Source organism: Lonchura striata, chromosome 4 (genome assembly GCF_046129695.1).
Source record: "Lonchura striata isolate bLonStr1 chromosome 4, bLonStr1.mat, whole genome shotgun sequence".
NCBI classification, from domain to species: Eukaryota; Metazoa; Chordata; class Aves; order Passeriformes; family Estrildidae; genus Lonchura; species Lonchura striata.
In genome coordinates, this window is record NC_134606.1 from 39,240,410 (window position 1) to 39,258,580 (window position 18,171).

Genomic DNA, 18,171 nt, shown 5'->3' on the forward strand with positions numbered 1-18,171 from the left:
TTACTATGACAAAGTCTTGATTGTTTAGCACACAGAAGTGTACTGGGGATCATGTACTAGAAAGATCATCCACCAGGAATAATTATTTCCACATAATTAATAGGCATTTTAGCTGTGACTACTACCATGTGCACAAACAGTTCAGCTGAACTGTGACTTCAGTGCCCAGACAACCTAATACGCACTGAGATATCCTACTTAATGCCTGCTGTGAAATTATCCCTAGTTCTGCCCTTGCCCTTTTTCATTCTTTTTTAAATTCATTTTACAGCTTTTCAAGTGATAATCTCCTAAGAACTTTCCTGAAAGACACATTTAAAAGCATCTAAAGAGTTGCTTCATAAAGCAAGCCTACTATTGAAAAGTCCTGAGCGGCTTCAATTCAATTCTCAACAAAAGGATTAGAGAAAAAATACAGACTAAGATATACTTTAAAACAGACTGCAGGGACTTTGATTGGCTTTTAATCTGAATTCTGCAATAGAGATTGTTGAGGACAGTAACTCTTTCGGATTCTCTTGACAAAATATAAAATACTCAGCATCTTACTGAAGCATTTCCAGATCTCTATGATCCTGACACAGATTCCCAAAGAAAAGAAGGTACAAGAGAAGAGTTCCTCATGTTTAACAGATTATTGCAATTACCACAAAAAGGTAAGGATTTCTGACCACAAAGTATTCCAATCGGAATGTAGACAGAAAAAGTACTCAGCTAGTTCGGGGATTTCAAGACCAATTTGCACAATTAAGATTTTAAGTATTTATTTATAGTCGAAAGGTTTTATCCAGTAATATATAGCTTTACCCAGTAATATTGTTTACTCTTTACTATAGGTAGACAAATAATAAAAAACAACAACAAAGCCTTTAGAAATACAGTTAAATTTTATTTTTGTTTCCAGTGATAATTAAAATAGGTTTCTTACAATTCCGTTCACTATTTCAGCTCTTGAATCGGCTGGTGCTCATCAGGGCCCACCTCTTCTTCTTCATTCAAGTCTTCTTTTGCTTTTGCATCTGTCACCTCAGGGTGACTGCAGGCAGCATCCTTAGCTGAGAGCTTTTTCATTCTGATGTTTGGCAGTTTCTTTAGATCACCATCCCATTCTCTTAAAGAGAAAAAATAGGTAATGAAAACCAATTACCAATAGACAGGAAGGAATGGCAGAGTTAATTCACATTTCCTCAGAAGATGCTAACTCAAGTGAGGCTGCTTTTCTAACTCATCCTCTGTCCCACTATGGTATGAATAAGCACCAAAGATTTCACCTGATTTTGTACACTACAGAAGATGTAATTTCTCTATGAAGAAATAAGTACTTTCAGATGTGATATTCTGAAACAAAAATATATATACTTTATTCCCACTGATTTATTGTACCCTCATTTACTTTTGGCCACCTGCTTTTAGGTTTGTCTTACTCAACTTGCAGTCTGGTAAGGAACAGAAAAACACGTCAGAAGAGTTTCTTCATCTGGATGCTTGATTTGCATATCTGACATCACATGTACGTAAGTCCCTTGTGATTTATGGTAAATGTTAACATTCTGTATGACTAACTTCAAGAGAACACAAAGGGTTAGTAAACATTAGTTCACTTGGTGAGTGTATTATTTCAAAAGGCTACATTAAGGAGAACAGGTTGTTTTAAACAGAAGTGAAAGCCAGTAGTCACTTAATAGAATGCTTTCTTGATTATAGTAAGTGCACTTCATGGATAATTTTTCTCAAGGGCAAAGACAGTATTTGCCAATTATAAGATAGGTTTTTCCTTTAACAAAGCAATACAACAACAATTCTATCTGATGTCCCTGTTTACGAAGTCAATTGCATATTTATAAATACAGCAGTCTCTCTTTGGAATTTCTGGCTTTGTTCCAACATCCTGTAAGTATGACTTCTGGCTACATACCATCCCTGCAAGTTGGTGATACAGCATTGCTTGCAACATAAGCATTCCTAAGTTGTTTTTGTTTTCTTCCTTTAAAGGATTTCACTTGATAGAGCTGTCAGCAAAAATGCTCACTCAATCTACTACCAGGACATACCAACATGCTGGCCCAGATGAGCCAGCAGCAAGTTTCACAGCTCCCAGATCTTTTAACTGAATGCAAGCTGTAAATTCATTTAATATTTTCAACTCGTATATACACACATATCAACACTACTGTAAACAGCTGAAGTCAGAATTTTAGGTAAAATATTATCTAAGAAGATTGAGAAAAAATGTTATGTAAGTTATAGATATGGCATTCTAACTGTCAAATCTAAATCTTCCAATGTTTTAGTTAATAACTGGCACAGGTGTTCAGCTTATAACAACTAAGAAATGCCAAAATAGCAGTGCCATACCTACTCTACTTTTTCAAATGACAAATTCTTTGGCAGTTTTGCCTATGTTCCTTTTTTTAAAAAAAAAGACATATAACAGGTGAACTTCAGAAACACTATTTTGCATAAACAGATTATTAGTGATAACAAAAAACATACCTGAAAAATTTAAGATGCTTTCTGTTCATAATGTCTGGAATTTCTAATAAGAAAGAAATTAAATTCTATTAGATGTGTTAAATTAATCAAGTGAGTCTCGTTTCAAAGGAATAAATGTGAGCTAAATGGCCTCTAACCAAAATGGCTACATACCTCCTTTTCACTGCAACCAAACTGCTCTAAAAAAACCCCACCATATATATATATATATATATATATAAAATAAATATAAATAATAATACAAATAAAACAATAATATAGAACAATAATACATACATATCTATATTACCTTTGCTAGTAAAAAGGAAGGCAAATATTTTGTATTGAGACCTGTGGAACAGACCATTTAGCTTTTTTCCTTCCAGAATAGCCAAAGTCTTCCTAAAAGAGTGTAATTTATAAATTTAGGCAGATTTTTACATTGGATGCCAAAGCTGCTTTGCCATTCTGTGTCATTCTTTTCTTGGTCAGTCCTGCAGTGTTACAAGCAGCCTGTGTTTAACATCACCACTAATTTATGGAGGTTTATACCTCAGGAGCTTTGACGTCTTACCACAGTATAAAACACCTCATTACTGTCTATAAATTGTACAGATTTCACAGCCAACAGGCTCTCAACAAGTCAGATGTTTTCTACCTCTGTAACATTAAATCCACTTTATTTTAGCTCTTAAAATTGTGACATTTCAGCAACTTTTATATTGTTCTTGAACGAAGAGTTCTGTTTTTGTTCATCTATCAGTTTCCTCAAGTTTTACAGGACTAAATAAAATCATGCTATCAATGCAGGATTATGGATGATTTTGCTACTATAAAACATAGGATGATACCTGTACCATTTATCTTTGTAGCCAGACAATCCTTACTATTCAGAAAACTATTCCTTCCTTTCACAACTGGTTATGAAGTTACCAACTGAAGAACAATAATATATGCAAAATGTTTTGATAACAATGACAGTGATTTCTGCAGACTGCTCCTCAGTAAACAGATGAGGTGACACTGCTCACAGCTGAGCAAGGCAAGGCAAAGAAACATTTACCTAATGCTTTTTTGGTCTGTTGATTCCTTGGTTTCATGCCACAATCCATGCCAGCTATCCATGCCACATTAGGTCCATCCTTCCCAATAAAGCCTTGAAACAAAGCCATGGTTGCTCTTACTTTCTTGAACTGCATTCATGGAAGCACAGTGGCAAAGGCTGGAACATCCCAGCTCCCACGAGGGAAAGCAGTTCTTCCCTTCTCCCAGGTATTTTACAAGGAGCAATTAGTGCTACTCCATTTGCCCCTAGTAATGCATGTGGTGATGTCAACAGCGAGTTTGGCAGACAATGTTTACATCATCAGATATAATGCTTATACCATCAGATAATGTTTATCTATCCAGGGTTCGCCAACATCATGAGAATGCAAGCACTCTGAAAGAATATTCTGTGACAAACCAAGATTCGGCACTGGCATCATTATTGCTTTCGCAGTGGCAACATTTTTAATACAGTTACATATGTGTTTACAATATGTTACACAATAAAAACTACTGAGTTGCAAGATTAAGAATAGAACTGTGTGTAGAAATAAAGTAATTATATACTACACAGTAACTGATTTTCTAAATTATGCTGGATTAGCAACACTTGTCTAACTCAGCTGCATCTCCTTAGCATGCAACACTGCCATGTTTTTTGCTGCTGCTTGTGAACTCCTTCATTTGTGTTAAAATGTTAAGTCACAGGAGCATGTTTTTCTGAACTAAAGAGTAAGAAAAATATAAGAGAAAAATGGAACAAGAATCAGTGGCACAGAAATGAAGACAGTATTTTGGGGAGTAGATTGTCTGGCATTTCTAAGACAAAGTAGTCAACAATTTATACATTTAGCAAAACAGCAGTGAAGAAGATGTAAACATAAGCAAACATTTTTTAATGTTTCTGACCCTTTCAGATAGTTTTTCTTTCTTTTGTGGATGAACAAACAGCTTGTTAAAAAGAAGGAAACCGTAGATGCTCTTTAAGCAAAAAATTACTTGGTTACACAATAATGATCACTACAGAAAACAGTAGCTACTGTATAGTACATAAGTTACATTAGCAGATATGTAGAAATTATACAGCTTTCATCTGAATTAAATTGATTTCCCTGTAATGTGAAGCCTCCAGAACTAATTAATAAAACTAGTGTATTTAGTTTTAAAAGCCACTTTTCCCCAAGATTAGTATTATGTATCTGAGAGAACATGCAAGGTAATTAGAAGCAATTATCAAAAATAGATGATGTTTGCATTAAATAATTATCATGCTTTTCCACTGAAAGCGTACTGACTCTGGGTTACAAATAAATAAATATCTAGCATTGCCTTTCAATAGCTTTGCTATAAACATGTAAAACCAGATTAAACAGAAAACCCAAATACACAAAAATGAAAACAAGAGGGAAGATAACTGCAATAAAACTATTGTAGATATATTTAAGGAGTAAGGACAAGGAGCTGCTAAACCTCAACAACATCGCTGATGTTGCCTGTATAACTACTGCTTGTTTACAAAAAGGCTAAAATTTGCAATATTTCGGGATGTCTGCCACTTCTGTAAACAAATGCTTCCATTTTCTAAAGGATTTGTTTTTCATTTACATATATCCTTGACAGGACAAGAGGAAATGTCCTCAAGCTACACCCACGGAAGATTTGTGTTGGACATCAGGACAGATGTTTATTCACGTAAAGAGTGTTAAACATTGGAATGAGCTGCCCAAGGAAGTGATGGAGGAATCAGCAGTCCGGGAAGTGTTCAAGAGATGACTGGATGTGGCACTTAGTGCTATTGTCTAGTTGACATGGTGGTGTTTGGTCAAAGGTTGGATTTAATGATCTTGGAAGTCTTTTCCAACTTAATTGATTCTATGATATAAATTGACTGCATCCAATTTTAGTAGACTTTCCCAAATGAAAAAAATACATACTATGCAGTCTCTTCATAGCAAATGCACATGCATACAAGAAATACAATGTATGCATGCATACAAGAAATAACTGAGTTCAAGAACAAGGGGCAAAAAGCCCCAACAAATCTAAATCAGTTATAAAAGCTCCACTCACTAAAGCTTCTAGGATTAATAATGAGCTAGAGACATAAAAGCACTGTTTCCAGCTGATTTCCATTTATGCCCAATCTCTAATTACAGTATTTAGTTGCTATAGTACTTAGCAGCAACTATTTTCTCTGAATGAACACTGTCCTAGACAGAGAGCAAAACCTGCAGCAGCTGTGATAACAAATAACGAATGATTTGAAAGTGTATTTAATATGTGACGTTGCACTGTGTTCTCTGAATGCTTTACTTACTAATTCTATAATAACTCAGATTTTGCCTACAATATTTCTAGCTTCTTCATTGTTTTTATGTTGTACTTCTGCATTTGACATCTTTTTCTCTAGCCTTACTGCCTTTTTCTTTCAGCTTTCCACAAAGCACTAAGGACAAAAAGAACTAAAATTTAAAAGCAAAAAATAAAAAGAATACATTCTACAATTAAGCTGTTTGATTACAATCACAGAATCGATCTTCCTATTACTTTTTCCCCCTCCTTCTAAGACATCAAAGATGATGCATGAAGTCATATAGATATTCTTCAATTCCTCTGCTGGCCACACTGGCAAAATTTTTAAGTTATTAATTTTCTTGGTTTGCGGAGTACATATCAGGGTGTGCTGATTTTGGCCAGGGTAGAGTTAATTTTCTTCACACTAGTTAGTCCAGGGCTGTATTTTAGATTAGCTGGAAATGGTGTTGATGAAAACAGGATGTTTTCATTATTCCTGAGCTGGGTTTGCACAGATAAGACCCTTTCTGTTCCTCACCCCAGCCCACCAGTAAGGACGCTGAGGGTGCACAAGGAACTTGGAGGGAACACAGCTGGGACAGCTGACCAGGGAATATGACACATAATATTGTGTCATATTCCTGCTGTACTTTGAATCCTAACTACAAAATAACGTAGATTTTTCATGTTTTACACAGCATATTTTACTACTAGAAGGACCAATCATGTCTGGATAATACTTTAACATTAAAGCCAAGTTCACTACTTAGCTTCAACATGCATATTATTGGTTAAAGCAAAATACAAACATTTCACTGCTTATTTTGACTATCCCCAAACAACTCTGCTTTTTGCACTTTCATTATCTCTTTGTCTTTCTTCCTTATTTCACCAAACTATTGCTGCTTCCCTTCAGCCTAGTTCCAGCCATCAAATGAGGGTCCAACCAGCTGCTGCACAGAATTCAAGGCAAGTGCATTGAAAACTCACTTTAGTTTGAAAAATCGGTTATATATGCCTGCACTGAAAAGGCAGTACAAGCAAAGATGCACAAAGAAAGGCAAAAGTAGAATATATGAGTCAGATCTCCACCATCTTTCCTTCACCATGGCCCTCATCCCAGGTAAAAGAGAATAAGGATAATGCCTAGAAAGTTTGCTTAGATTCTGACCTTGTGAGCAGGTGTGAGGACTGAATTCTTTCTAATACTTTTACGTACCTATTCCATAGCCCTCATAGAGTTGTCTTTCACGTTCTATTGTCTGTTTGATGACAGTTTCCCGTGAACCATGCTGTCTTCCTTGTCTGCCTTTAATACTGTTTTGCAATTCAATCTGCTCCAATTCAGCATTGAATCGACACATATAACTGAAAGAAATAAAATGCATAAAAGGTAGATGCAGTCATGCCAAAAAATTGCAGAACAGAATTACTCTGATAAATTATTTTACTAATTGGATTTATTTTCTAATTTATTTTCTTTATTTATTGGAGATGCAAGGAGTAAGGAGTATGAAATCTGCGTGTTCAGGTGGCACAAAATAACCCAACAAGAAAACGCATATGATTATACTGTCCAAATCATTTAAGATCCTCCACACACTAAAAAACTAGGGATAAACTTCAATAATTTAAAATAACAGAAAACTACTTATTTGAATAATTCTAGTATGACTATATATGTCTATCAATATTTGTCACTGGCAACAAACTCAACTACTTGATATTATAATTAACAATATATAAAAATCCTCCTCCAAGTCATCATCACATTATTTTTAAAGACAAGTCAAGCTTTTTAATCTTGTTTTTAACACCAGTCTTACCTTTCAATTAGTTCACCAGCTTCCTTCTTTGTGTACTCGATTTTACTGGGATCAAGGTGACTTTGAAACCATTGCAGTTTTTCTCCTACAAGAATAAACTTAATATTAATGGTTATACCACCACTGTAGCATCAATACATATTAGTTTCTCAAAGTTTCTAATTGCACCCCCCATTTTTCAAGATTTTGAATGGCATCACAGACTCTGATACTGTGGGTGCCAGGTATGAAGGAAGCTGTAACAGAAACATTTTCACATAATTTAAGATTTATTTTATACCTCCCTTACAGGAAAAAAAAAAACAACTAGGCTTTGTTTTACTAGAAATTAATTAAAATATCACTATATCAATTACTTAGGAAGGAAACTTAGAGGGAAAAAAACAACACAGTGGCTTGAGTAAGAGTTCAGATCATCACATCTGTTTTTAAACAGATTAAATTGAAAAGCTCCAGGATCAATCATATGGAAGAGAAAAATATTCCAAGTTGTGTCTCAAAGTTTTGAATTTACTTGCTAACGTAATGTGTCTTTTAAACTACATATATCATCTTCTTTTACAAGCAATTATAAAAAGCTTGGAGGCCAAAAAAAATATGTGTACAGATGTACAAAATACTTATTCGGTCTATATTTCTCTGCTGTTGTGTACACTCACGAAAGATTAGCTATGCTCATCCCCAAATTCAATCCTGTATATATTAAGTGGATGTCAGGTATTTCAATGTTTCAACCAAGTCTATTTGAAGATTGCAGAATCAGATTATAGAAAAAGAAGCTCTAACTGGACATCTAAAAAGTTGGTGAAATTTAGAATCTCTACTAAGAAACTGAATACTGTACTCAGTAACAGAAGTTTCTGCTTACCAATAATACTTAAACGCAAAGCTTTGTCAGTCTTCAACCTAGCAGAGAAAAAAATAGATGTGTTAGCCAGGACTGAGGACTATATAAACAACAACCTTAATTTTATTCTCAAAATGTTGGGGTTTTTTTTAGTCACAATGAAAGTCAAGGTATAATTTCAAATAGAAATATTTGAAAAATTCCAAATAATGTAAAACTCTTTCTGTTTCAGCTAGCAGTAAAACTACTGATATTTGTCCAGTTTACCTATTAAGCTAAAAAGGTTTTGAAAGAAAAAAAGATGGAACATTTTTCTCAGTGTGCAACAAAAGTATACTGAAGAGCTGCACTGTCGCAATTTTCTTAAGTATTTCTGATATTCTTCTGGCATGTTTAATGAGTTGGGAGATTTCACTGCATTGCATTCTTGCAAATCATGCATGCAATGTGAAAAATACCATTCTATTACCTTAAAACTTGTAATAATTAAACCTTGTCCTTAGCAAACAGTAAGTTAATGTGTTAAGAAACCAAAATTAACAACTTAATTAAACAAGATGGAAAAAAAACCATCTCTGTCTCACAGTACTTGAATCACAAGTCCATTTGAATCTTTGGCAGGATACTCAAAAGCCTTCTGTACTGTATGGGATGTGGATACACAGTTCTATTTGGGATTCATTTTCATCGTTATTAGGAGTTCTCAAAAAAAAGAAATTCTCTATCAGGAAATCCCATGTTTTATGCTCTTTTGTCCTCAAGGTGTCAGATTCCATCTGCATCAAAGGATGTTGCAATGTTCTGTTGTTTCCAGAAAGGAAAACAAGACATTCTTGGGGTAAGTATGAAATTTGTCACCAGAAAAAATATCCTAGCCATGAATATTCAGTGTATATATTCAAGGACCTCTGATAAAATGGACTTTTGATTATTATTATTATTAAATAGGAAAATTAGTAATATATTATGTAAGTCATAAAGGCTATAATTGACAGAAAATAAATAATGCTAAAATTCATCATAGTTCAAAGCTATTGTGCTCCTTTTATAAAATTCCTTCTACTCTGTAAAATTTAATGAGCATTTTAGAGCTAACTGAAGTAACTCAGAGCACAGAAATCTATCACCTACCACAAAAACTGGGATCAAAAGATAAATGCTTACTTTCCAGAGACAAACACACTTGTGTCACTTGTCCACAAACCTATATTATTAAATGACTAGATTTTTCAAGAAGTATTTCATCCTCTGAAGACTGTCTAAAAGCCACGTACAAGCAAATCCACAGCATGTGTGAACTGCTAAGAATTCCACTAACACATCAAAGAAATTTTTACTTCTATGGATACCCCAGCATGTGTAGAAGAAGCCCTCAATAAAAGCTGGGCAGGCTTTTATCCTCAGAGGATTTACAGCAGAGAGCTTTGGACGGTTACAGCATCCAAGAAAAAGACACATACTTCCCTCAGTGGAACTCCACACCAGCAATCCCTGCTGGGAACCCTACAAGGCAACGCTGCCAGTTGAGCCTGTCTGCAAAGCTTTGCCATGGAGAAAATGACAATGACATCTAGGAAAGCTGCCTGAATAGGATCATTTTTCACATCTACATTCTAAAACACTACAAACTGCCACTTGCTCTTGCTAGGGCCATAAAACATTTATTTATCAAAGCAGTGAAGTACAGAACCACAGTTTTCTTCTGGACTAAAAACCTTCAGTCTCCTAGTACACACAACTAACTGCAGTATGAAAAATAATGAATGATAGGCTCGGATGTTGCCTTATTGTACTTTTTATAAAAACCTCACCTCAGTGACTGCTAGAAGACAATAGCATTAGCAGGGAGGCTAATCAAATCAGGTGAGTCAAAGAAACTTCCTCTCCTCCCCTTCCACACAATGAGTAATAGCTTTTGTACAGGGAAGGAGAGAGTAAGACCAGGGACACAATCTTGTGGCAGGCTGTTGTTTCTTGATGATTTTCTTCTTCACCCACCTTCCAGAAATCCTCTGCTTAGGCAATGATTATTAATAAGAATGATTAGTGGTTTTCTTGATGTCTACTTTAAAGGTTTTTTTATTTACTTTAATAGTAAATTCTACATGTTCTTTCAGCAGCTTTTTATCTCATATACTGTATTCAACTGTTCTACTCTAAATACTAACAATGAATAAGTATTTCCCAAATCAGATAACAAACTCAGTATTTTTCCCCAATAATATCCACACATGCAAATGCCATCTATGGCTCTGAAAACTGAAGATAGGCTTTTCAAAAGAAATAATTTTAAAAGCTAACAGTTTTTTACTTCCTCATGAAGAATCTGCAAGAGCATGTCACAAAGCATCACTGCTGCAATCAATGCAAGTAGAAGCATAGTGGGTCAAGAAGGATTAGGACGCTAGACAGGGGAAAACCTCAGAAAAAGCACACACAGAGTTCTACCAGGAGACATTTTACGGTTGCTTACCCCTAAAGGGTCGCTTCACACCCCATCACTGTAAAACCTCCTTAGATGTCATTATCTCAGAGCATGTCAGTATTAGACTGGCTTATCTGTAATGAAAATGCACTGACTCCTAAGAAGTTTATTGTGCATGCACAATAGAAAGGGTCTATTTTGACTCAGGAGGGAAAATGACAGGAAAAAAAAAAAAAAAAAGCACAGCTAGATTAGCTTCAGCTACCAGAACCAGATAGGTATTTCTGCAGTTGCAGGAAAACATGACTGATTTTAGTACATCTCTACTAAAGAAATTTCATTAATTTTCCACTATGGTCAGGTTTCCTAAAGTGTAGAAAAGTCAATGTTCTACTACTGCCAGTGAAGCAGCTATGGCTGTCTCATAAAAACATCCATGTAATTATTTAACAGAGCAAACAAGCTGCCTAAAGGAATAAGAACTCACATGTAGATTAACAGAGAATAAATTGGTAGTAATACACTGGAAGTTGTGCTGCTCATTAGACCTTGAAGAGAATTGAGAGGAGATGGATGCAGGCAAGAAAAAGGTGTAATTGAAATGAACAAGATGATTTAAGATTGTAGCCAATTTTCTAAAAGCAATTGGTCTGTCTCCTCTTATTATACTTAAGATTGGTCTTCTGTTGTGCAGTCACAGTTTCTGGACAGTAAATTTATAACTACTGTCATATTTCATTATGAATGCTTGCAGTGAAGAGTGGACAATGGAGCCCATAAGAGACTTCTGCAACTTAATGCAGAACTTCTCCCTTCTTTTTCCAACACTGCATTTTAAATATTGAAATTCCTTGTGGATAATGTCTACCCTTTTTTACTATCTAGTTTGGGCAAAAGATACTGCAATATGCATCTCATAACTTCACACAATTTTTCTTTCTGTATAACATAAACAGGAACATTCACAGTAGTTATTTCCTTCCCTCCATCCCATAGGAAAGTTAATAAAAAAATAGAAGCCTAAACTGTCTCCAGTCATGAATTCTGTCTCCAGACAAGCACCAAAGGAAAAAAACCAAAACTCAACCAAACCAAAACAAGTAAAACAAAATAAAAAAACCACACAAACCCAAAACCACTCACTGATACTTCTGTATAACATATTCTCATCCTCCAGTAACATACCATTCAAGGGTTTCCTACATTCTATATCTTTGTGTTAAATAGTAATCAACAGATAAAATGTATGTATGTTCAAAAAGTATTACTGCATAAATTTAGCCAGCCACAATTAAAGCACCCTCTGGCAAGGTGCTTAATAAAAATAGTACATATGACCTCTATGGACTTCCTACATCCACTGAATACTTTTTTCCATTCTGCAGAAGTGCACTAGCCTGTACAGAAAAACTACCCCCTTTACTCAGACCTAGTGAGATCACATTGATAATTCCATTTCTAGTTTTGTGTCCTATTCATACTTCAGACAACTTACTTCTACACAATAACAAGCATGGTCAGAAAAATGCCAGATTTGTAGACAGGACTAAGGAAGAAAATTCTGTAGAGATTACAAGGCAGCTTCTATTTACCACCAAATGATGTACTAACCTTCCACCAGAGAACAGGGCTGTCATTCAATAGAAGCAATTTGGAAAATTGTTTAAAGACATTTAATAGACCTGCAGAAGCAATGCAGAAGAACAAAACTGTTGTGAGCTATTTCTTTTTCCCAAGAGTGTAGGAAAGGAAAGCTTTCCTCCATTCACAGCATCAGAAATTTGTCTTGTCTTTTTCAGAGCTATTCAAAATGAATCCAATCCTCACCATTATATTACAGAAACTGAAAGCTAAGTCATGACAATAAAAAGTTCAACATGTATTTAATTCCCAATTAAAAAAAAAAAATACTGAGAATTTACCAAACTGATAATTTAGATAATAGAGATTAAAAGAAATTGGAACCCTTAACAACTCTTTTAAAAACACTAAGGGGAAAAAAACCAAAACAACATTATTCATGTCTTTCAAATGAAATTGCTCTTCAAGCCAAGACAATAGAGGAAATAAAACAGAAAATTGTAGGATGCTTTTCATACAACTGATTTACAACCACAACAAAAGTGATCTACAAAGTACAGAATGTTAGTTAACTGTTCAGAAGTGTAAGATGTATAAATCTTATTTTTAAGATATAAAGAAACAAAATTTAAGATCATTTTGCTATCACAATATGCTGTGGATAGTCAGAATTGACAGACTATTCTTGGTGGAATGGTATCCCTATGCAAAATGAAAGGTTACATCTTTTACAATCAGCCTAGATTGAAATAGCAAGGATAGTGCTTCTTCAAAAACATCAGCGACCAAAGGAAAACTAAGGCTAATGTCAGCCTCCTGCTGAATTGAGGGGGACCCTGGCACCAGAGGACAGAGAAGGCAAAAATACCAAACATCTTCTTTGCACGGGCCTTCACTGCCAAGAGCAGCCCTCAGGAATCTCTGACCAGGGTTAAGGAATGTTAGAAGGGAAGACTTTCCCTTGTCAAAGGAGGATTGGGTTAGAGAACACCCAGGCAAACTTGACATCCACAAAGCCATGGGCCCTGAGGGATGCATCCATGAGTGCCAAGGAAGCTGGCAGACACCATGGCTAAACCGCTCATGATTATCTCTGAAAGGTTGTGGAGATGAGGAGAGGAGCCTGAGGACTGGAAGAAAACAAATGTCACCCTGGTCTTCCAAGATGGCAAAAAGGAGAACCCAGGGAACTGCTGGCCAGTCAGCCCCACTTAAATCAGTGCAAAGGCAATGGAGCACCTCATTCTGGAAACCATCTCCATCCACATGTACAACACAGAGGTGATCAGGAATAGCAGCATGAATTTACTAAAGGTAAGTTCATGTCTGACCAACCTGATTGGCTTCTATGATGAAACAGTTGCCTGAATGGATGAGGGGAAAGCAGTGGATATTGTCTCACTTTCAGCAGGGCCTTTCAACTTTTTGCTGTTGCAAGAGGAAGAAAAAATAGCACTCCAAGAAGAAACATCAGCACTGGTGTCCATATCAGTGTAACTCTAACCACACAAGACTGTCACTAAAAGCTTTGAGTGTGCCATGTCATAATGAATAATCGGTAAGTATTGCTCCCTCACTAAGTTTTCTTGTGCATGTTTTTCTGTATGGTGAAGTCACAAATGCAAGCACTGTGAATCAAGTAAGATTAAGTCACCTTTGTGATTAAGAGCTGTGAGCAGTTGTTATGACACCAGGTGAGAGAGCTAGGGGACAAAGTGGTCAGTTTAGCAGTAGGAAAATAATTTGCAATAAAAATGTACTATCAATAGTTGGAGAGCACAGAAAAGATATGAAACAGCAGGGAAAACCTCTTGTACATTAAGAAACTGCCCAATCAACACATCCTGCTTGTGAATTCTTGCAGCAGCCCTGCTGGAGGCTACATGACCCCACTGTGGCAGCAAAGGTCCCACCTTCTAGTGAAAGCAACAGTGCAACTGCTGTGGATAAGGCTGTACATCAATCCCAAAAATAAACCTGCACAGTGTCTGGACCAGGAGTTTCCAATTTAACACCTTCAGGCAAATGAGTATTTGGGCTCAGCTCACATGGTCCATCCAGACACTAGAGTTTATACGGCATTATATCGTTTACATAGTGCTATACTATATCTAGATCGAAAATGCATTAAGCTAGCTATAGTAATTTCCTAAATAAACATAATTATGCATAAAAATGAGCAACCTGAGACAATGTAATTTAAAGGCCAGTCTTCACCAGCTGTGTTTTCCCTCTGTGGGAAGGGGAAGTAAAACTTAAAAGCAGAAAAACAAACTTGCCACGGAACAGCACAAAACCACCAAAGAGAAATTAACTGTACAGTTTTATTCAGAAGTCTGTCTTCTGCAGAAAGGTTTCTGGGTTTTCTTTTCTATTAACTCAGCATTTTAGCAGAAGCAGCTAGACTCTAAGCGGGATTCTTACTGAACTAGAAGTAAAGTCAAACTAGGTGACTCACTTCTATGTGAAATCACCAGCATCGTGCTATTCAGATTATCAAAGGCAAGAAATCTGACTTGTAAGGACAACATCCAAAGTAAAGCAGCAGAACTACACACTCTGTATAACCTGATTTAATGCATGTAAACCTGTAACTTCACATGGCCCAGCAAAAATATTAAGTTATGCAGGCCTTTCTGTTTTCTTGTGGTTATATCAGCATAACAGTCCATGTCCAGTACCACAAATGAAAAGTATAAATTGTGATGTTATTCTTTGATCTGAGAGATCAAAACAGAGATTTTGCAGTCAACTTACTTTTCTTTCTTTTCCTGTTTGTGTACTTCCCTTGCAAGCTGTGCAGCTTTTCTGCTGTACGGATGGATAACTTTTTTCTCTTGCTTCCCTCCTTGAGGTTTTCGTAACTTTGGCTGAAAAGACATCAAAGATACTATGTACTAACAAGGCTGAGTAAAACATGAAAGGGAAGACAGAAGTACACACCATGATAAAGACTGGTAAAGGTCATGCACTGATAGCTAAGAAAGCCCTTACCTTTCAGTAACATGTTACCAATTTCACTCACTTCAAAAACAACAGTACTTGAAGCTAGTACATGCTGTAACAAAACCACTGGAGTACAGGAAATGCTGTAAGGCATCTTACATAGAGACTACTGCCAGAGTATCTGCTTCGTAGAACTCTGCAGCTAGGAAACTAATATTAGCTCTCTGTACCTCTGCAGAAAAATGTCCCCATTCAAGCTTCTATGTGGGTTTCTGACAAGAGCCTCATGTAATTTGAACAATGCAATAAAAGTGATTTTCTTGTTCCTCCCCAGAGATCATTGGAATACTTCACACCAGGGAGCAGCCAGAGGCTTTCCTCCTGTACCCCTCCATACTGCACAGAGAAGGAATACCACTCACGAATATCCGAAGCATGGTAATACTACTCTAAGTTATGCTACTTTCTGCTAAGAAAATGTTTGAACAGAACTGAATGCTTTATGAAGTAATATGCTATTTAACTGCGCCCAAAAGAAACACCTGAAAGCAAGGTTTCTTTCCTGCATCACAAGTGGCCATCAGTAAACGGACACTATAGTAAATCCAATTCTCTGCCATAACACCAGTGCTTAGGGCTGCGAAAAAACCGATGGTGTCAAAGACACATTTGTTCGGAGACCTCGGGAAATCTCAGCGGCAGCACTCCCCCCTGCCCCAGGCGGACCGCGCTGCCCCCGCCGCGAACCCCCCGGGAGGAAATGCAGCAGTTTTTATGTGCGAGCTCGGCTCACCGCCGGCATCGGCCCACAGCGCCCCGGGCTCGCCCCTCCAGGGGCGCGGCGGGGCCGCTCCCGGAGGGAATGAAGGGGCCGGGAGCACCGCGTGAGCAGCCACCGCCGTCCCCAGAAGCGCAGGCTGCGGGAGCCGCACCCGCAGCCCCACTCCTGTCCCTGTCCCCATCCCCGGCCCCATCCCCGGCCCGCACACGCACCATGGCGAGCCGCCTCCTTCCGGCGCCGCGGTGCAGCCGCCTCAGCGCTCCGGGCGGGCGGGCGGCGCTGAGGCGCGGCCGGAACGAAACCTGATCCGCGGCTGGGCTTGAATCAAACAAAGAGTAGTAGTCCACGAACCCGGTGATCGTATGATGGAGAAATTCCGCAACTGGTGCCCAGGCAAAGAAGGAGCCTTGCTGAGCTGAAGAAAACGGAACGAAGTCAAGAAAAAGGCGACATCCTGTGTGAGAAAACCAGCCTTTCCCTTGGTGAGAGAAAGGAACAACCTCTGGAAAGTCCAAAATCAAAACTTGAAGTTACCGGAGGGTGTGGCTCTCAGCCTCCCGGACCCCAAAACAGAAACAAACCCATCTCTGGCAGCGCTGCTCCTGCGGCCCCTCAGAGCAGATGGCGCCTACGCCGCGGGGTGTGGAAAAGCACCTGTGGCTGCTCAGCTCCAGGCATCCGGGCTCCAAGGAGGCACCATCTTTGGGTCTTAGCACTTCTTGCTCTTCAGACGCTGATAAATCTTGTAATGTACAAAGAAACATAGTGATTTTTAAGATCGCCCCTAAACAGCAAGCCCACAAATCTTTCACTAATGTAGATATATAAGGAAAGTAGGATTATCTAAAGCAAAGTCTTCATCAGCTCGTACTGGCACATTACCTGTTTGTGCACTCTCAATAAAACTCTTTCATAGTTTCACTGCTACAGATGGTGGTGACAGTAGCAATTTTGGTTTTTAATCTAATAATTTAGGATGTAGCAGTCACAGACAGGAAACTGAGCATGGAATTTTAAATACTCCATTCAAGTAAATAGATTTAGAGTTATGCTGTCACACAGCAGAGGAATCATAGTTGCAAACTGAGGCATAGCTGTTTTAATACTGTTCAAATCTGCTTGGGACCAGCTGCTCACATTTAACTGAGGGATGCTGAAGAAAGTCAGGCAATAAGGTAAAATGGCAGTGAAAGCAATTTAACTATGGGGCCTACTCATGAATACAAATGAAAGATGAAAATAGTAATTTGTAGATTCTTTCTTCATTTGGGTGAACAACTTGGAGGCTTTAGAGCATGCATCCCTGGGTATGGCCCTCCCATCAAAATAACAGAGAAGAGCTGCTATGGTCTCCACCTAGCTGCCATTTCACAGAAAAGTGCTAGAACTGCTGTGGTCTCCATCTAGCTTCCATTTCACAGAGAAATACTAGGTGAGAAGCAGATGCACAACTGGCTTTAATTCTGAGCTGCAGGACATGGCTGGGGCAGAAGTTGGAGCTGAAAGGTACCCACAGTAAATTTTTAATTGGAACTGTAAGAAAGAAACACAGAATCTGTATACACTTAAATTTAATGGGCAGCTCTGAGGGGCCTTTCAGCTGGTCTTCTGCCACTGACTGTAATGAGACCTCTGGGTGATGATGCATTTAATCTGATGACCTAGTTACAAATCAAAAAGTGTTCAGTCTAAATGTGCATTGCTTTCTAGTCTGGTCTTGTTCTTTAAATAGTTTGTAATCTGGAAAAAGTTTTCTTGCTTTTTAGTACTTCACTGTCTCCATCTATAAAGGATCTTTTGCAAAATGTCTTGACAGCTCTGTGGAATAATTGCTGTGTAAATTCTCCTAAGTCATGTATTTATCCTGGGGGGAGGTGGCAGATACAGACACAAGAATCCAAATTTGGCATGTTAATAACTGGATCTTAATTTGCATTTTTTGGCACTAATT

The 18,171-nt window shown here is 37.5% G+C and overlaps 1 protein-coding gene and 1 long non-coding RNA gene across 5 annotated transcripts; one reads left to right on the top strand and one right to left on the bottom strand.

Annotated features, from left to right (window-relative positions):
- Positions 1-868: 868 nt before the first annotated feature.
- Positions 869-16,935, bottom strand: TMA16 (translation machinery associated 16 homolog). 4 transcript variants are annotated; one of them, XM_021542290.3, is made up of 8 exons: positions 16,802-16,935; positions 16,433-16,635; positions 15,251-15,363; positions 8,509-8,546; positions 7,641-7,725; positions 7,034-7,182; positions 2,494-2,536; positions 869-1,111 (listed from the first exon to the last, which is right to left on the bottom strand). In XM_021542290.3, the coding sequence occupies exons 1-8, from the start codon at positions 16,803-16,805 to the stop codon at positions 940-942; spliced, it is 807 nt and encodes a 268-aa protein (XP_021397965.1). In that variant the 5' UTR covers positions 16,806-16,935; the 3' UTR covers positions 869-939. The 4 variants fall into 4 exon arrangements, with proteins under 4 accessions (XP_021397965.1, XP_021397970.1, XP_021397969.1 ...); XM_021542295.2 differs by having other exon boundaries at positions 16,755-16,844; XM_021542294.3 differs by lacking the exons at positions 16,433-16,635; positions 16,802-16,935 and adding an exon at positions 16,233-16,327.
- LOC144246222 (uncharacterized) lies at positions 5,277-9,327 on the top strand. Its single transcript, XR_013339890.1, has 3 exons — positions 5,277-5,347; positions 6,731-6,783; positions 9,250-9,327. It is a non-coding gene; the product is annotated as an uncharacterized LOC144246222 (long non-coding RNA).
- Positions 16,936-18,171: the final 1,236 nt, after the last annotated feature.